At 37.6% G+C, this 20,954-nt stretch overlaps 2 protein-coding genes across 2 annotated transcripts in view; both read right to left on the reverse strand.

The window, feature by feature from the left end:
• Nucleotides 1–1,942, reverse strand: part of LOC123230491 (vomeronasal type-2 receptor 26-like) — an 11,521-nt gene extending 9,579 nt beyond the window's left edge. The window contains exons 1-2 of the mRNA XM_044656635.1: nt 1,731–1,942; nt 711–753 (exon numbers count right to left, since the gene is read on the reverse strand). Of these exons, the coding sequence (XP_044512570.1) occupies nt 711–753; nt 1,731–1,942 (255 nt within the window). The remainder of the gene's footprint in view (nt 1–710; nt 754–1,730) is intronic.
• A 1,477-nt stretch (nt 1,943–3,419) lies between these two features.
• Nucleotides 3,420–20,954, reverse strand: part of LOC123232473 (vomeronasal type-2 receptor 26-like) — a 31,403-nt gene continuing 13,868 nt past the window's right edge. Inside the window, exons 3-6 of the mRNA XM_044658929.1 lie at nt 19,282–20,085; nt 17,686–17,913; nt 16,633–16,756; nt 3,420–4,348 (exon numbers count right to left, since the gene is read on the reverse strand). Of these exons, the coding sequence (XP_044514864.1) occupies nt 3,420–4,348; nt 16,633–16,756; nt 17,686–17,913; nt 19,282–20,085 (2,085 nt within the window). The remainder of the gene's footprint in view (nt 4,349–16,632; nt 16,757–17,685; nt 17,914–19,281; nt 20,086–20,954) is intronic.

A 20,954-nucleotide genomic window follows, 5' to 3' on the forward strand; every position in this document is an offset into this window, starting at 1 on the left:
GAGTGCCCATAGTCATGAGATGTAGTGTCTTGTTTGAAGAATAGCAAGAAGACCACTGTCATTGGTCATCTTATAGTCCATGGGAGAAGTTTAGTAAAATGACAAAATTAGTGGAGAATGTTAGGAGGACTTTGAATGACACACAGAAGATTTTGTATTTGATTGTGCAGATCACAGGGGGTTCATGGTATTTATAGATGTTTTTAAAAGGTATGATGTTTATTTATTAAGATGATCAGTATTGCAATAGTAAATAAATAGGCTACTGCTTTTAAAGCCCTATATATTCTTGTTACAACATTGCTTTTTTGGATTATTAGACATTTCTTCTCCTCTTTAATGCAACTAAAAAAATTGGACAATGACATCTGTAAACATAATATTTATGGTATACATATTTTATATGTGTGTCTCCTTCATTAAAATGTAAACCCCCTGGTGAGTCAGGATCATTTTTTGTGGGGGCTTATATTTTCAGCTGTTCCTAGAGCAGTTTCTGGAACAAAATAGGTGCTGAAGGAACACCTGTTGATTAATTGATTCTCCAAGCTAATAATTCTCATTATTTTTTCTTTTGAATAAGAAATTTGATTGTAAGAACTTTCCCTTTCCATCAACATCATCTATCCTCCACTTTTCTATGACTCAATTAGAACAGAGGTTTTGCTGGAACTTTTAAAAAAGGTATCCATATATGTAGGGAACTGTACTCTTTTCCTCCAGTAATTGACTGGGATCAACTCTGAATAGTAGCTGAAACATAAAATTAAAAGGGAAGAAAGGAGAAAAGAGATTCAAAGAATAAAATCAAAACACTCCAAAAAATACACTTCTTTTTCATATTTTGACTGAAGAATGAGGATCAACTTAGTGAACGGAGAAAAGCAGTGTTTAGAGGGAAAACCATAAATGGACAGTGACTATCCCATAAAGGGACAGAATGGCAGATACTACCATGAAGAAGCAGCAACTCATCAGTGAGAGTCAAGTCTCCTTTCATACATTTAGACACCAGTTTCCTCTCTTATTCACTTTCTTGATCAAGTAAACCTTTTAATTTTGTGAGTATCAATCTGTTTCACCATTACAAGTCTGTGGCAGGAACATCCACATTGAAAGATCTTGATTTGGAAAGCTAACCACTGGTTCCTCATTCAAGATGCTTGTCTATTTCTCTCTTAATTTTGAATTCCTACACATTTTCTGTGTAATCCGACATTCTTCCCAGTTGAAACAAAGTCAGAGAAAATTTTGAAATGGGACCATGTCAGACCTCTCAGTGCTCCAAGAGACCTAAGCATAACAGCAGATGCTCCCTCAAACCCTTGAGATGTAGGGGTTATTTAACAGTAAAAATCAGAGGCCCAGAGATTCTAATAATAATACCAACAACAATTGCTAATATTTATGTAGCTTATTAAACATTTTGCACATAATATCTTATATAAGCCACCCCAAAGCCCTGGAGGTAGATGATATTACATCTATTTGATAGGGAAGGAAACCGAGATGAACAGGGGTTAATGTGGTCCTTTGAGGTTTGCAAAAGATTTTTCATATAGTCTTATTAGAGACAACAAAGGTCTTTGCCCAGCGGTGGAATCATAAAGCCAGAGCTGATAAGAATCCCAAAGAGAATGTTGGAAGCAGCAGACTAGCATTCCTTGTCTCAGGACCTTTTGTAATCATCACAGTGAAAAAGAACATTTATGAGTAAGAAAGGCACTTACTTGTAATCCCTACAACACTTGTCAGGCTGACTCTGAAACATTTCTGCTCCTCTGACACTGCTGACTTCAATGGAATACAGGGGGAGGAAGCTCCCAATCACCAGGTCCCCATCTCTGGAAAGGCTGGGACTGGTTTTTGGGAAACAAGGGGACTTCTCTGTTTTGTGGACAGATAACAGCTGTGTGAGCATTATCAGGAGGACAGGAATCATGTGGGACAACCTTCTGTGAATCTTGGGCAGCATTGCTCTGAACATGAGTTCAAGTCCCAAGTCTGAGGGGCATCTAGTAGTGCCTAACACTAGCACAAGGTTGTCTCCTTGAGTCTTATTCTAATGGTCAGCTGTCCAGCAAGTGAAGCAATACCCTTGAATGCTAAGACCTATTTTATATGCCTAAGGAATCACAAAGAAACCTGAGGTAGGCTTATGTCTTGGGCAGTGATGGAAGGAGGGCAGTATTTAAGCATCACTGGCTCTTAGACTGGACCCTTTCCCTCGTGTTCTTATTTTCCAGAGTGGACATGTGTCAGGCTTTTCTGTTACATCAGCTCCAATTCTCACCCAGGGAAAAGTCTGGGGATCAGCTCAGCCTGAGGCATCTCTAGCTTTGTCCCTGAGTCTAAGGGGAGAACCAATATAGACATGGAAAATATGTTTTGCATTCTCCTTCCTTTTTCCTAGAAGAACTCAAGGGATCAAAGTAACTTTACATTTCTTAAGGTGCTTATTTTCTGTGTAATGTTTCCTTCTGGTCCGCTGGTAGTCCATATGTGTCCCTGTATCAGCAAGGGGCCACATGGACTACAGACTTGACATGTGCTGTTACATGAGACAGTATTTTCTCTGAGGTTATTCTGAGCTTCAGACTGGAGTCAATGTGAGGTGGTGAGATCACAAACTCTCAGTGATGGCAGTCAGGCCAACAGCCTACAAGGCATGGTCTTGCTATATTCACACTTGTAATAATGTGGTACTTAGAGAGCTTTAAAGCTTGCAAAAATGGATGTATTATCTCATTTGATTTTCAGAACAACATTGTAAATTAGGTGCTATTGTTGTGTCAATTTATGAATGAGGAAATAAAGGCAGAGCGATAGGAGCAGAGCCAAAAGAACATTGTACACAGAGACTTATATCCTATGGTAAAATCAAATGTAATGGACCTCTGTACCAGCAGCAATACAAAAACCCAGGACAATTCTGAGGGATTTATGGTAAAGAACGCTACCTACATCCAGAGGAAGGACTGCAGGAGAGGAAACATATAAGAAAAACAGCTGCTTGAACGCATGGGCTGGGGTGGACATGATTGAGGATGTGGACTCGAAACTACCACACCAATGCAACTACCAACAATTTGGAAATAGGTCTTGATCAAGATCACATGATAAAACCAGTGGAAATGTGTGTTGGCCATGGGTGGGGGGAATGCGGGGGGGTGAAGGGTAAAGTAGGAGCATGAATCATGTAACCATGTTAAAAATGAATATTAATAAATGTTTAAAATTTAAAAAAAGATTTAACAAGTTGCTATCATTGACAAAACTAGAAAAGTTGTGTGTAAGCAAAAATGGAATGTTCTAAGTAAGCAAGTCTCAGGTGTAACCAACTCAGTGAAATAGAGACATTCCAGAATGATCCAGGCCATTTCTCAGGTACCTCTTACTTCTTGTGAAGGAATTCTGAGTCAATGTTCCTGAATTCTTCCCATTATTGTGGCAGATGTATTTCTTATGTGTATCTTAGTGTTCTCATCTGACCTTAGCAAGATCATATAACATTTGGGAATAAAGATGCAGCCCAGTAAGCCAGCACTTGATGCCAGGATAGAAAAGATCTCCACCACCACCATGGCTTTGCCCTTGGTGCTCTGGTAGGTGGGCAGGAAGGAGACCCACACACTGCAGAACACCAGCATGCTGAAGGTGATGAACTTGGCTTCATTGAAAGTGTCAGGCAGGTTCCTGGCCAAGAAAGCCACTGTGAAGCTCCCTAAGGCTAGGAAGCCAATGTAACCTAAGAGACAGTAGAAACCAAGAACAGAGCCCTCATTACATTCAATGATGATTTGATTTGGTTGGGAATATGTGTTTGTGTCTGGAAAGGGGGGTGAGATTCCCAGCCAGATGCCACAAAGAATCACTTGGATCCCAGTGCAAGGAAGTATAACACAGTTAGACAGTCCAGGGTGCAGCCAAATCTTGTTCCTGCTCCCTGGTATTCTAACCTTGAAGGCCAGAATAACCATTATGGTTTTTGCTAAAATGCAAGAAACAGCTATGGTGAACACAATCCCAAATGTTGTTTGTCGAAGGAGGCAGGTGGCTGTAGTGGGACGGCCAAGGAATAGCAGGGAACAGAGAAAACAAAAGATGAGTGAGATAAGAAGAGTATAGCTGAGGGCTCTGTTATTGGCTTTGACTATGGGGGTGTCCTGGAACTTCACAAACACCCAGAGAATCATAGCTGTCAGTAAAGAGAAGGATAAAGCCATACAGGCTAGAGTCATTCCTAAAGGTTCTTTGATATCCAGAAAAGTAATGTCTTTGGGGAGGCAGTAGTTACTCTCCTTATTTGGATACTCATCTTCTGGGCACTTCTTACAAAGCTTCATATCTGTTGGGAACAAGAAGCATTTCATTGTTTTATGTTGAATAACTTCTCCTCATTTCCAGATATGGATACAATAGATCTGCTCAGTCCTTTTGGCTTCAGGGGGTGGGATATACCCTTCAAGCTTTGATTAGACAATAACAGTAATGGTCACTGAAGCTGCTCAAGCCTTGTTGTACTGTGTCAATATCCTTCATAATTTTGAACACTTAGATCACATTATTTCTCACTATTTATCTTTCCCAAATGAAGAAACTATTCTTCAGTGCATCTATGCCAAATTGCATGTGTACTTAGTGCTACTCACCAAACATTACTCATAATAATTGCTTATATATATGTATATATATATATATATACATACATATTTATATGTATATAGTACCTACTATGGGTAGGGACTGTGCCCAGTGTTTTAGAATGATTATCTACTTTGATCTTCAAGAGAACCTTGAGACTTAGGTACTATTAGCATTCCCATTTTAAGGATGAGGAAATGCAGGCAAGTATAAGTTAAGTGAATTGCTTAGACTCACAACTTGTAAGCATCTGAAGCTGTATTTAAACTCATGACTTTCTTCCTCCAGTTACAGAACTCTATCTGTTGTGCCACCAAGTTTCCCTCCTCATTTTTACCCTTCACTATTGAATTTCAAGAATGCATTTAACTATTATCAGATTCAACAGGTGGTGTGTGTGAGGATCTGGTACTGCTCTAAAGCCATAGTTCATAAAGCTCTGCTGATACCCTTCCTCTTAACATCAGCCCATACAATTAGCTGATAGTAAGAATTTATTTAATTAAAAAGAATTTACAAATATTTTAAAAAGTTATTCCACTCAGTAAATTGTGTCCCATTTTCGTACAAATACACATGACACCCAATCTTGGAATATTATGTCAGTATGGAAAATAAGTAAGGAACAAGAATGGCTAAGGCTATTTGCATATCCAGTACTGTGATACTTTACTCTTTCTCTCTTCATATTGTCTTCTTTGCAACCCAAATCTTTGTGACAAGTACCAGTTTTCTCCAGTCCAGAGCTAGCTTTCTCCTATTCTGCCAGAGGCCAGAGTCTTGAAATGACTTCTAATTTCAAGTGGTCTCTTCTTTGTATCAATGTCAGCATGGAAAGCACCTTCCTCAACTGTATTTCAGACTCTTTTTAAATTTTCTTTCTGATTTTTGCCCATTAGTAAATGATATGGACCTTTCCATTTCAGCAGAAAACAAAGAGAATACCCTTAAAATATTTATTTATTTTTATTTTTTCAGTTGCATTTAGAAACCATTTTGACAATTTTTTTGACATTTTGAAATTGATGTTTTCACCCTCTTTGAGGTGGTGAATAATTTCATATGGTTCATATCCTTTCATGAAATACATTTTCCATATTGCTCATGTGTTCATAGAAGTCACATTTAATCAACATGGCAGAAATCTCATAAATAAATATGAAATAAAATGGAAGGTCGTATCTTTTGATCAGAACTGGGATTCCAGTAGTTCCTTCTTTGATTGTGGATAGTATTTTTTCATAAGCCTCTTCCAGTTGTCTTGTGAATTTGCTTTGCTGATAATGGTTTTAATCCTTCAAAGTTGATCACAATCTAACAGTTGTCTTATTGTATACATACTTCCCTTTACATTAGTTGATATAAATCTTTCCAGATTTTTCTGAACTCATTCTGGTCATTATTCTTTATGGCACAATAGTATTCCATTACAACAATATACCACAACTTCTTCAACTGTTAGGGTGAAATTAGGGAATTTGACAATTGAGGAGAGCAATTTAACAGAGACTTGTTTAAGAAAGAAATACAGATAGAAAGATAGAAGGGAGGAAAGAGAGATTATTAATGTTGTACCATATAAATATACCTAAAATTCCTAATAACAACCTACAATTTCCTAAAACTATCTCCAACTATCTTCTCAGGACAGATTCTTCTCCCTGGCACACCAGGCATATTTTACTCTACTTTATCTATAAATTATTCACAAACTACATAACTCCCCAAATAGTAGACAGTCATCACTCACTCACTCCTTAAATCAGTTTTCTACAGCAGCCCAACTGTCAGTAGGCAACTGCCAGCAGATTCTTGCCTCAGAGACTGACCTCCTGCTCTCCAGAGACCACTGAGGCAAAAGATCCTCAACTGTCAGTGGTTGCTTCCTTATCTCCTCACTCATCAACTATCCCACCAACTTCCTGTCAAAGGGCAGGCTATTTCCTCTCCTCAGGTCCTGGTCTATTTGGTAACAGGATCTTCAACTCTGACTCACTGACTCATTGAAACTGTCAGTTTTGATCTACTTAGAAATCCTACTCTAGTCTCTTAAGGAGTCAGAGGGAGAGACTAAGAAAATTCCTTTAACATATCTTCCCTGAGATCCTTCAGGAGACTAGTCTCCTCAATGGATCTTTCAAACATAACTATCTTATTCTTATACTCTTTCCCTAGTCAAAGTTGTATATACTATTAATTCTTTCTAACATAAAACTATACTAATATGAGAAACAGGGAGAAGTAAAGAAAGAAAGAAATTAAAACAAATCTTGGCTTACAAATCTCAAATTATAAACAATTACAAATAATTACAGTTACAAATAACACAATCTTGAGTATACTGTATGGAAATAAGAACCTGAAGATATTAATCCAAATTCATAAAATACTATGTAAAAAGTTTACAATTATTATGTACAAAATATATAGGAATATTATATAAATACAACTCCCCCCCTGAGATGGGTGTTGGCCAAAACTTATAACACTTTGTAACATTTACATTATACAGTTTATTTTAACTTTTTCTACAATTCTATAAAAGTGTATTTATAGGGGCAGCTGGGTATCTCAGTGGATTGAGAGCCAGTCCTAGAGACGGGAGGTCCTAGGTTCAGATCTGGCCTCAGACACTTCCCAGCTTTGTGACCCTGGGCAAGTCACTTGACCCCCATTGCCTACCCTTACCATTCTTCCACCTATAAGTCAATACACAGAAGTTAAGGGTTTAAAATTAAAAAAAATTTTTTTAAAGTGTATTTATAATAGTTATTTCTGAACCAAAATTCTATAATATAATATAAATTATATACTTACCTATTGGCTATTGCTCATTCTATTTCAAAATCAAACCTTTCATTGAAGTAAAACCTAGTTGTCTCAGTAGTCTTATCCTTGGTGCATGCAGTTAATTATTTCCAATGGTATGTACTCTTTTTACATGCAAGCAATAGATCCACAATGCCTTTTCTCCAATTATTATTGCTGTTGGGATTGTTAACAGTACTCGGAATGGACCTTACCAAGCTAGCTGAGTTGTTCATGTGCACTGGAAGCTTTTTACATATACTGTGTCTCCTGATTTAAACCATGAAGAGAAAATTCTATAGGTCCAGCTTGCACCATGACTCCAGATTCCTGAAGTTCTTGTATTTTGATTTGCAGATCTTGTATATATGAGATAATAGAAGTATCTCCTTCTAGCAATGATGTATACATATGGTTAAATTGTTTACCATGTGTTGGTGGGGGATCAAATAGCATCTCAAATTGTGAGGTGTATAGATCTCCTATGGGCCTGCTTTGAAGGTAGAATATGGCTAGGGGGGAGCTTCAGGTCATTTCAAATGAGTCTCAGTACATAATTTTATGATCATTATTTTAATTTCTCTGTTCATTCTTTCAATTTACCCTCAGCTTTGAGGGTGGTATGGTACATGAAACTTTGGTGTTATTCCTAAACATGACTAAATTTGTGATAAAATGAAATCAGTAAAATGAGTTTCCCCGTCTGAATCAATCCATGCCAGCAGGCCAAAACAAGGTATGATTTCTCTTAAAAGCACTTTGGCAACAAATGCTGCTGTTGCTCTAGCTACTGGAAAGGCTTCTGGTCATTTGGTTAGCTAGTCTACTATGACTAAGCAAAGTTTGTAATGTCCAGTCTTTGGCATTGTAATGAAGTCTATTTGCAGATGTTCAAATGGTGTGTAAGCCAAAGGACTTTAACTAAAAGCTTTTCCGTGAAAGACAAGCTGATTATGTGCTTGGCAGGTGAGTCAGGCTGCACACACTTTAGAAGTGATGTTAGTTATGTCAGGAGCTATCCATACTTTTTTACAGAGTCTACAATGCCATGGGTTCCAAAAGGACCATTTTTATGGTTGGATTGACAGACTTGATGATAAAAATTCTAGGGAGTATTGCTTTTCCTTTAGATGCTACCCATATTCCATTAATCTGTTTTGCTTTGAAGTTTTGTTTCCATTTTTAATTTATTTTTCATTATAAGAAAGGGATAAATCTGAATCATTGATAGTTGCTAAATTTAACATTAATCTAAGGCCTTCTAAAGCAGTGAGTTTTGAGGCAGCATCTGCCTGGTGGTTTCCTCTAGAGAGAGGGTCAATTCCACTTCTATGGGCAGAGCAATGTACAACAGCCAGGGTTACAGGTAGTTGGAGAGGAGAAAGAACCTCATTCATGATTTTAGCATTCTCAGTACTTTTCCAGCTGCTGCCAAAAATTCCATTTGAAGACAAAGCATACCAACAGTGTGACATATTCTGAAGGCATATCTCAAATCAGAGTAGATTGTTGCTTTTTTGTCTCTTGTGATTGCACAGGCATGTTTCAAAGCTATTAATTCTGCACCTTGAGCACTTATATTTGATGGAAGTGAAGCTGCCCGCAGAGTGGCAAATTCTATGACTATAGCTGCTCTGTAGTGTATACCATTCTTCATAAAGGAAGAACCATTCACAAAAAAAAGAAACTAGATCTCCATTTTCCAAAAGAGTGTCCAAGAGATTATTCAGGATGTTTTTCTGCCATGGACACTAATGATTCATAACTATGCAATGGCTCTCCTGTAATTAGTAAATCTGGAAGCAAGGTGGCAGGATTGAAAGCTATAAGAACAAGCAGGCTACAGGCTGATGAAAACTGCAGGGTCTCAGCTTTGAGTGCTGGATGGGTGCAGAAGGGCCAGTAAGTTGAAGGCTTTCCTGCAAAGATGACAGAAGGCCTCCTGCTCTTACTTGAGGGAGAAGGCCAGTGACTTTTCCTAAGTGGAACTGATTGATTCTCTCCCAATTCAATGGTTTAGTTGAGAGAAGGAATATTCTAATAAGAAAGGATGTTTCTGGCTAATGGGTAAAGTCCACAATCAAGGATTAATGATAAAATCAGAAAGGGCCCACACAACCAATTCCCCAGCCAACTGCCAATCCTGATAGAATATGGAGAATCTCTCAGAGTAAGTCAATTGATACTGGCCTTCCTAACTGAAGAATTCAAATGCTATCTGTATTATGGATATAACTTTTAATAAGGTGAATCTAATGGGGAAGGAGGTGAATGAAAGGAAAAAGGGATTAGGAGGTCTCTATAGCTAATTAGTTGAGCCTTGGGGCTGGTTTTACCCTGAGCGGGCAAAAGCCCCACCCCTTTACAGATCTTCTGCTCCCTTCATTATCTATAGCTCTAATATCTAACTAATAAAGTAACTGAGTAAGCTTTAGATGAATTATTGATCAATCAATAGTTGATTGAAGATCTGTAGAGATGATGATTTGACTCCAATAACTACCTATAAGGTCTTTCAGCAGCTGTAGAAGTCTATTTCAATGAGGATCAGTTGTCATTTAAATTGTTATATAAGGACTAGTTGTCATATAAGGTTGCAGGGTAAAAGCACAAGGATCTGGTATGAGGTATTGCTAGGTATAGGAGTGTTAGTTCTCACCACCTTCCTCCCTAGCTCCCCCAAAACCTCTGCTTGGTGAATCCTCTGCTTGGGGCATTTCTCCCTTATATACTCTGGTTCCAACTTTCCTCAACTGCCCTTGGCAACTTGGGGTTCTGGGGCATGTACCCCATTTAGAATTCTTATCTTACAAAGTTGTGTAGCATTTTAAAGTGATGTTTTCATTGCCTAATAAAATTATTTCATATGTTATAAGTCTTTAGTCAGACAATGCTTGTGTTCTATGCCTTAGGAACACTGCTTCAACTTCACGTGGTCACATTATTTTTAGTGGGCATCCCAATACTAAGTATGCAGATTTTGTTAATAGAAAAGCTGTCACAACTAGGCCTCTAAGACATGGTGGGGCTCCTGAAGATATTGGATGTAGTTGAGCTGAAGTTTGGATTAAAACACTTCAAGCTACTCCTCTTCATCATGTACATGTAGAGTGAATGGTTTGTTGTAATCTGGGAGGCCTAGAGCAGGGGAAGGTATGGTAGCTTGTTTTAATTTAGTAAGCACTGCTAGGTGTTCTGCCTTCAACCCAAGTGGTTCAGTGACTGCATGTTCTGTCAATGTTATAAGGGGTTTGGTGATTTCCCCATAGTAAAGAAACCATCACCTCCAAAATCCTGTTGTTCCCCAAATTACTCTCAACTATGTCTTAGTGGATGGGGCATTCAATTTTTGGATCTTCAATACACTTAGATGAAATAAAGCTGGCACCATCAGTTAAAACAAATCCTACATACTCCACTTTTAGGAAACACCACTGAATCTTTGCTTTGGGGATCTTGTGTCCTGTCTTATATAATTCCAACAGGAGATGTTTGCTGTCTTCTTTGCATGCTGTGGCATTTGGTGAGACCAGGATAAAATCATCTACAAGGTGTGTTAAATAGCTCTCCTTAAACTCTATATTTGCCAAATCTTGTGTCAATATTTGGGAAAACAAAGTTGGGCTTTCTATTAACCTCAAGGCAAATGACACCACATGTATTAAGAACCTTTCCAGGTGAATGCAAATATGTTTCGGGAATCTTCGTGGATGGGTATTGAAAAAAAAGGCAAAACACAAATCTACTATTGTGAAATATTTAGCAATGCTAGTAAAAGAGGAAATAATAGTGGATGGACTTGGAATAAAAGGGTGTCTTTTGATGACATGATTATTAATTGCCCTTTAATCTTGAACAGATCAATAAACAGGTTTTCCATTTTTGTCTAATTTCATTTTTTTTATAGTCAAGATAGGTGTATTGTATTCTGATTTGCATGGCATTATTATTTTCTGTTCATTTAAGGAATTTATCACTGGGGTAATTCCCTTGATTGCCTCTTTTGATAATGGATACTGAGGAATGGAAAGAGGTGGGCCACTTTTTGTTCTAATTTGAACTGGAACAAATGATTTAAGTAGACCTAAATTGAAAGAAAGATACCCAGAGAGATTTGGGTATCTTTGCTGGTATTTCAAAGGTGAGAGTTTTATCTACCTCCTGCCTATCTAGAAAGAGTACAGGGAACAAATTTATAGATTCCTCAGGTAGTTCTAATGTAATATTGCCATCTTGAGTACATATTACTGTGACTTAATTTACATAAAAGATCTTGCCCCAATAAATTCATAGGGGAGTTAGGCATGAAGAGGAACGAATGTTTCATGGATAAAAGTCCCACAGATACCATTCATGGTGTAAGCTTTGGGACTTTCAGAGGTCCTCCTGACACCCCCACAATATTGATAGAGCCAGATAGATAGAATTACAATTAGAATTGTAAGTTATTGTAAGTTAAGTTTTCTAAGGATTTGCAAAAAGCCATGTCTTTGGGCAGGGTTTCCAGTTGGACACTTGTAATCTTGGGAGATTCCTGATGCCATCCTGGGCCATGAGACCAATTATCAGTTGGGCTGTGCCCTATATAAGGGAGGGAGAGACTGGACCAAGGGATTCATTTTGGAGCTGGGGATCCAGGGTTGTTGGAGTCAAACCTTTCTCTCCTCATTTTATTGGTCTAGCCAAATATCAACCAGCATACCTGAAAGTTACAGAATTACTACTGAGCTTTAGGTTCAATTAATACTATTCAACAAAATGCTACAGAAGATCTATCCATCTATTTATCTTCAATCAAGCTGCTGTCTAATTTGTCCATAGGCAAGCAGTGTCCATTAAAACAAATCAGATTAACTGGTGCCCTGACTGAGCTAGTAGGTCTGGCCAGCTCAGCTTTCAACATTCTGAAGCTGTTAGATTATTTACTTTGAGCTAAGCTTAAACTTCATTTAGGGATTCCTAAAACTCTCTTCCCTTTTATCAGTTTCCCTTGATGTTTTGATTACCTCAAGTAAAAGCTTGTTTATAAAATTCAAACCATTTACTAATCTTTTGTTGGTTGACCTGGCAACAGGACAGCCTCAAGGAAGTTCAATGGGATTTTGAAGGGATAGAGTAGGATCCAGCTTTACTCCCTGAATTTGAGTTTAATTACCATCATTACTATTAATAGTCAGATGCGTTATTGATCATCATTGTTATTCTAATACTATTGATTTAGTTAACAGTAGCGAAACATCAATTGATACCAGGAGGCTAGTCTTCTTGAAGAAACATATTGTGATTGGATGAGGGGATTCTATAGGAAGTTTAGCTGTATTATCTGATTTCCTGTTTATACCTAAGGAGGGTTTAAAGCTTCTTTACCATCTAGGGCTTTCTGCTTTACTTTTTCTAACAAGTACATCATTTCAATCAAGACCCTCAACAATCGTAACAGAATCAGGCATACCCATCAACACAGATCTTGATGCCCCAGTATCTAGAAGACAATCATATAATATATTTCCTACCTTTAATATCACATGTGATTCATTGCTATTTGGGGGAGAATGGACTGGGATTACTAGTGTAATTATATCAGTGTCTAGAAAATCAAATGTTTCAGTCTTTGATTCCAGAGTCCTTTCTCCCCTCTCAGACCTTCATGAAAGTCTATGTGTACCTCTCTGAGATTCCTCTTGTTGAGGAGGATTTACATTTTGGTCACTGCATGAACAAGCCCCATTTTGAATGTATTGTAACATGTCATTTGCCTCATTTTGATTATTGGTTCTATCATTATCATAATTTCTATAATTGTTATTTCTGTAATTGGTTTTGTAATTGTTTTTCTGTAATTGTTTCTGTTATTATTTCTAGAATAGTTGTTCCTAGAATAGTTCCTAAAATTTTTATTATTTCTAAAATTATTGAATACTTGAGTCTAGCTTCTGCAATTTAACATTGTGTCCCCCTTTTCCACATAATTAACATGTTGGTCTTTGGTTTCTAGTTTCTCACAAAGAGGCCATAGCTACACCATAATTTGTATCTCTTTTTCAAGTTTTCCTTTCCTTTTTTCTCCTTTCTTAATGCCTCCACTAAATTACTATCATCATCATCATCTTTCTTTTCATGCCCAGTATACACATATACAGCCACTCTCTTTAATTCATTAAGATCCATATTCGGCCATTTAGAACAGCTGCTTTTGAAATATTCCTTGACCACCCTGCAACAATTTTTCACAAACTGCTTTCTCAATTGTCTAACATCCCTTTCTCTGGTTAAATCTAGGTCTACATATCTTCCTCCCAGTTCTATAAGTCTATCCATGAACTGAGAAAGAATTTCACCAATCTCTTGTCTGAGTTTGTCAAACTTTGTCCAGCTTTCAGGTTTGTCAGAACATGCCCTCATGGCTTTGAGTACTGACTCCCTAGCCTGACACATTCTAGTGAAATCAGCCTCATTGTTAAAATCCTATTTGGGATCTTTTAGTGGCAAGTGAACTGCTCCTCTTTCCCAAGTGTCATTAATAAGTGAGATAACCTAATCTTTCTCCCTTTTTGTTAATAATTCCTCTAACAAATGTTCAAAATTAATTCAGGCTGGATCAAATTGTTGACATATGCTTTCTAGTCATTTGATAACAGCTATGGTATCATCCTCAAAAGAAGGAGGGAAATGGTTTTTGATGTCTTATGGTAACTAACTCTTATTGAGTATTAAAGGTTGGTACTTCTCTTAAGGGGAATAGTCCTCTATCTTGATTATTTCTTGTTATTTCTTTCTCTTGGGTTTCTGCTTGAGCTGCCATGGAGTTGGTGGAGGAAGTAGGAACAGTAGGAGAGACAGGTTGATTAGAATGAGAGATAGTTTCAGTGAGTTGAACAATAATTTGGGCCATTTGAGAGATACAATCTCCAAGGTATGCAAATAGAGTCTCAAGGTCTATAAATTGAATTTTAATTTAGTTATCTTTCCATTTTTTTCTTTGTAGAGAGAACTAGGTAAAATTATTTGGTAAACTTGGTATATTTGAAGTAATCTTATAAGAAAAAAAGTATTCCCCAAAATGATAACAGCCTGAAAAATTGGAAACTAGGAACTGTGCCAGATCATCAATGCTTTCAGGGAGCCGAAGTTGTTTGAGATAAGCTAGAACATCCTCCTTCACGATGTGTGCCATAATTTCTAGTACCATGTTTAATTTCCTACAAAAATTTCCTGCACTTCTACTTTGTGCCTATGTATTTTGAAAAGTAGGGATGGTATAGTAAAAAGTGAGGAACAGAATAACAAGTTAATCAAATGCCTAGTTGCTCACCTAGTTTTGTAAGGGTTAAATTAAGGATTTCAACAAGTGAGGAGAGCAGTTTAGCAAAAACTTTGTTTAATTTAAGAAAGAACTACAGACAGAAAGATAAAAGAGGAAAGAGATTATTAAACTTATACCCTATAAATATACCTAAAATTCCTAATAATTATCTAAAATTTCCTAAAACTATCTCTCACTGTCTTCTCAGGACAGGTTCTTCTTCCTGGCACAACAGCCCTACTCTACTTTAACCTATCTATAAATTATTCACTAACTAGCAAACTCCCTAAAATAATAAACAAGCACCACTCTCTCACTCCTTCAATCAATTTTCTAAAGCAGTCCAAATGTCAGTGGTCAAATGACAGCAGATCCTTGCCTCAGAGACAGACCTGCTCTCCAGAGATCCCAGATGCAAAAGACCCTCAACTGTCAGTGCCTCCTTCCTTATCTCCTCACTCATTAACTGTCATACCTAACTTCCTGTCATAGGGCAGCCTACTTCCTCCCTTCTGCTCCTGGTCTCCTTGGTAACGGAATCTTCAGCTCTGATTCACTGACTTACTGAACCTGTCAGTTCTGGTCTACTTATAAACCCTGCTTTCTAGCCATTTAAAGACACAGAGGGAGAGATTAAGGAAATCGCTTTAACACATCTATTTCCCAAAAGATTAACTATCCATTAGTTTTCCATTTTTTGCCACTACAAAAAAGCTACCAAAAATAATTACTGTTCTATTTACTTAACAACTTTGCCTTTCAAAGATTACAGGAGTCAAGTTAGAAGGGACCTTTTAGACCCTCTGATCTAATTCTATCATTTTACAAAGAAGGAGAAACTGAGACTCATAGAAAGTTATGTAACATAGAAGTTCCCACAGCTAATAAATATATGAAATGGGAATTATGTTTTCCTTACTCCAGGTCCAGTGCTCTCTCCATAATGATATAGTACAGTGAGAAAAAACCTGATTTGGCTCTGAGGACCTAGTTTGAGATATCAACTTTGATATTTCCTATGTGACCTTGGAAGAGACACTTAAGGTTATTAGGTCTCAGGTCCTTGACTGGTTAAGTGAAGGAATTGCAGTAGATCAGTGATGATGAATTATTTAGAGACAAAGTGCCAGGCCCCACCCCCACTCCATCCCACCCCCCCAGGCCCAGTGCTGTGCCTGCCACTCCAAAGACCAAATTTTATGCCCCTCCACACCAACAAAATGCCAGGCTTGCCCTGCCCCTGTACACACAAGTTGGGGGAGGGAGGAAGTGATCCCAATAGGCTTCTGGGTGGAAATATTGGCGAAATGAGGAATGTTTTTAGCCAGGGTTGAGAGGGGGAGTGGAGTAGCCAGAGCACTCTGTACCCCTTCTGCTCTGCTGCTTGTGAGCTACTCATCTTACCTAGTGAGGGCTCCCATCGGGCTACTGGGTAGAGAGGTGGGTGATGTGAAAAAAATGCTCATCAGGCTCAATGGAGAGGGGAAGGTGATCAGCTCCAACCAAATCCCACTGCCTTTCTAGTAATGAACTAGAGGTGGCCACATTCCCACAGAGAGCACTCTGTGTGCCATCTCTGCACCTGTGCCATAGGTTTGCCATCATTGAACTAGATGACTCCTGATATACTTTTAGCTCCAGGTCTACTTATTCATTCAGCTGATAATCATCCCCATGCCATGGTGTTCAATACCTTAAAGAGATCAAGGACATGAGACCCCTACAGAAAGAAAATGAAATAAATCCCCTTATGTGCTGCATTCCTTGTTATACTATCTACTAGTAGTATTACCATGAATTGTATGTGACATCAAGGGCTCAATACCACTGGGTTGCTTTCAGTGCGTTTAGTAGGGTAGGTCATTGCAAATACTTACTCTTTTCTTTTGAAACCTCTCCCTCTGGGCATGGAGAACAGTCAAAGCAGCAGATGGGCTCTCCCTCCTGTGCAGTTTTCCTGAATCCAGGGCCACAGCTAGCACTGCATACAGCAAGGGGTACCTGAACAGTGATAAGATAAAAAAAAGTACTCGAAGTGTCTAGGTCATACCAATAGAGAGTAAAGTAGATTATTTTCTTAGAATTTATTATATAAGTTTGAAAATAGGCAAAGAAATCTTATTTTTATAGAATGGCTATAAGGCTTCTCTCTGGTCCATAAACAAAAGAGAACATTAATAGAATGGACAGTAAACCTATATTTAAAAGACCTAATTTTTATGCCACTCAATAGCTATGTAACTTTCACTGAGCTGCTCCTTTGCCCTGGATTTCAGATTTATCTGGAAGAGGAGTTTATTGGATCTTGAAAGTCCCTCTCAGATATATTCTCTGATTCTAAATGTAATCTTGCTCATCAAAACTCTTATTTGTGAAAGAAATGCAGACCACAGACCTAAACATTCATATTTAATTTTCTTAAGAGGTAACCCATAGAGAGTTGAAAGATGTGCAGTAAATTTTATAAAGGAAAGTAAAAATTAAATTTCACACTAATTTGGTAACTATAATTTGGGATGCAAAATTACTTTGGGATTTTCAAAAAATGCAGCTAATTTTATAAAATAAATAATTTAAAATTAAATAAAAAATAACCAATTGTTTGGTTTCATTATGAAGAGTTTCAGAATAATTTTGCTTTATGTGAAGTCAAGTGAATGGATACTTTGGAATAATGCAGCATATGAAATATTCCACAATGTCGAAATATCAACATGGCTGATTTCTTGTTATTTCATCCTGAATGTTATAGGATAGAAATGGAGAGAGGGAGAAGAGGAAGATTTTCTCTATCAAAATATGGCTCTAAATGAATTAGTAAGATTAATATTTATGTAGTATTTTAACATTTTAAAAGTTCCTTAAGTAGATGACTCAAGATGTATTTTCATGATTGGAAGTTGCAAATTAACAACGAAATTGTCTCAGACCTCTGAATCCATCCAGCTCCATATTATGGCCTCCTTATGAATAGTGAAACGTTGGCCAGGGGGAACATTGGAGATAAACTGCCCCACTTTCACCAGGGCTTCAGTTTCATTAGGAAAGAACAAAAAGTTCATAATGTCATATTGAGCCTCAGAATTTCCTGTGTCATCTAAAAACACTTGGTGACCAGCACTGTTGTTAAACTGGGTGTTCTTCAGAAAGGAGTGGAGCTGAAAGGGAAGAGAAATATTAGTCACTGCCAGGTGACCAAGAGCACTGTTTTTACCAAAGCAGGACATATAGGCTTTTATTTGAGGGAATAACAAATATCCTGGATTCTTCAAGACACCTCTAGAAGTAGATACTATATTATAAGGGGATAGTTTCATATGTTCAGCACCAAAGGACAGTGATTTTTATTTAGAGGAGTATATATTCTCTAAATGTTTCTTAAATGATCTGTTTATTAAATGATGTGAATTGAATTCAGGGCAAAAGAAGATCCACTCAGTCCTCCATATAATACTCAGAACATCTCTCTAGCCAGGTAAAAAAGTCACAAAGTTCTTACACCCAGGCCTGAACTATTCTCGCTTCTAGAGTTAGCTCATCCTTCAAATGTTATGGAGAAAACTTGGCTCAGGGATGAAGTGTGCACATCTCTGTGTATGTGTGTGCTTATTATGTTTCTGGTAGTGGATGGGCATGGAGAGTCAGGAGTGTGTAATCTTTTTAATGGAAGTAGATGCTGCTGACATAAGGTCTAATCATAATGTCATCCACTCTATTGGCTAGTAAAGCTTTTCAATAACCCTTGAATGGAATTGTCTTAAACTGATTTACCTGATTTTCTATTGAATCTAAGGTAAATTAATTGTCATTTCTGAGAAATTTGATTATTCTCTCACAGACTTCATCCCCTAAGGGTGCCTACAGAAGAGAATGCTGACTTTTGTGTTAGTAAAGCTTGATTCTAAATTTGCAGATGCTTACTAGGTGTGTGACTCTGAGAAAGATACAATATCTCTGGGTTTCACTTTCTTCATCTGTAATAGTACAGGGGGATAATAGTAACTCCTACCTCATACTGTTATTGGAAGGAAAAAATGAGATAACATACATAAATTTCTTTGCAAACCTTAAAGTGCTGAAGAAATGCTAGCTACAAATATAGTCATTAACTACAGGATCATTAAGGCCCCAAAGTAAAATTCATTATCTCTGTAGGTTCTCATTACATCTTGTAAAGCTGATAAGGGAGCTTCTGTTTGAAGAAAGCATATTTACTCATGGTGGAACCAGTCTGTGACGCCAGAGAAGCAGGGCTTTGGTAATAGGTTGAACAATCTGCCCATTTTGTTAACATTGATAAATATTTAGACAGTTTCATTTACTTCTAGATAGGATCCAGATATCTTATATGTCCTGAGTCATACTGGGTCACCTCTTGGGAAATTCTAAGACTATATGTTATGGGTAAGTTATAAACTTCATTTTGCTGGAAGTTTCCACATTGAAGAAATGACAGGACCTTGATGCATTGGTGGATGTCTAGTAGCTATCACTGTAACTGGCACATAGTAGGTACTTACTGTTACCTGCCATGGCTGAGGTGCCCAGCTTTCTCCATCTCTTATAGATTCTTTCTCTAATGTCACTAGTAGCATTTCATGGAGGGCCCAGGCCACAGAATACACAGCATTATAGATGGTGTAACTCAGACCAGACATGGTCATGTCAAAGATATACAGAGGCAGAGCTTCCAAAGAGGCATTTGATGAACATTCTGTCTTCTCTTGATTTTCAAATTTCTCTACGTCCTTGAAAGCTGATGACCAAAACTCCTTAAGTAAAATATCCTCTGGGTATTTGGCAGGGTTTACTGTCCTGAGAAATGACTTGAAACCAGGGATCTCATTTGCCATGTGTGAAAATGAAAGAGCTCCATTGAAATTGTACCCATCCCTCAAACAGGGTCTCATGGTGATGTCCCAGTGAGATGTGGTGATCCAGACCTTCCATGTGTAGACATGAAGAGGCTGTGAATATCTAAATATCATGAGTGAATCTGTGTCAATATGAATAATGATGACTCTGACAGAGGATTCTATGATACGTGACAAGAACATATCCTGAGATTCTCCATATCTTCTTTCACTTACTGGAGTCTTCTCAGTGAAGGCCAGACAGATGCCATTCTTGATCATGTCTTCTCTTATGTCCCAAAGGAATTCTTCACCTCTCATATCATCTGTGGTTATCAGACCTACCCATGTCCATTCAAAATGTACCATTAATTGGACCACAGCCCTGTGCAGGGAGGAGTCCCTATTAGCCAGCTGGTAGAGAGAAGGAAACTGGGCCTTGTCACTCAAGACAGAATCAAAATACCCATAGGTTATCTGGATGTGAAAGAAAGATAGGGAATTTTAGTGTTTGAATTTTTTATATTATTGAGTAAATTTCAAAAAAGGACAAACTATCCATAAACTTCCTTGTGTTAAAAGAAAGGTTGGTGGATTTAAGAATTACTTAATTTTGGGGGCAGCTGGGTAGCTCAGTGGAGTGAGAGTCAGGCCTAGAGACAGGAGATCCTAGGTACAAACCCGGCCTCAGACACTTCCCAGCTGTGTGACCCTGGGCAAGTCACTTGACCCCCATTGCCCACCCTTACCAATCTTCCACCTATGAGACAATACACCGAAGTACAAGGTTTAAAAAAAAAAGAATTACTTAATTTTATCTAAGGATTTTTATTTTATTTTTAAATTTTTATTTAGAATATATTTCCATTGTTACAAGAATCATGTTCTTTCCCTTCCCTCTTCCTTTCCCACTCTCAGAGATGACAATTAATTCCACTAACTTATAAATATATCATAGTTCAAAACCTACTTCTATATTACTCATATTTGTAATAGTGTTCTTCTAAAGCCAAAACCCCAACCATATATCCATCAAACCCCATAATCAATCATGGGTTTTTCCTCTGCATTTCTAATTCCACAGTTCTTTCTATTGATGTGTATAGCATTCTTTCTCATAAGCCCCTCAGGATTGTCCTGAATCATTGCATTGCTACAGGTAGAAAAATCTATTATATTTTATTTTACCACACTGTATCACTTTCTGTGTATAATGCTCTCATGGTTCTGTTCATTTCACTCTTCATCAGTTCCTGCAGATCTTTCTAGTTCACATAGAAATCCTCCAGTTTACCATTCCTTACAGTACAATCATATTCCATTATCATCAGATACCACGATTTGTT

This window comes from Gracilinanus agilis, chromosome 1 (assembly GCF_016433145.1).
Source record: "Gracilinanus agilis isolate LMUSP501 chromosome 1, AgileGrace, whole genome shotgun sequence".
Lineage (NCBI taxonomy): Eukaryota > Metazoa > Chordata > Mammalia > Didelphimorphia > Didelphidae > Gracilinanus > Gracilinanus agilis.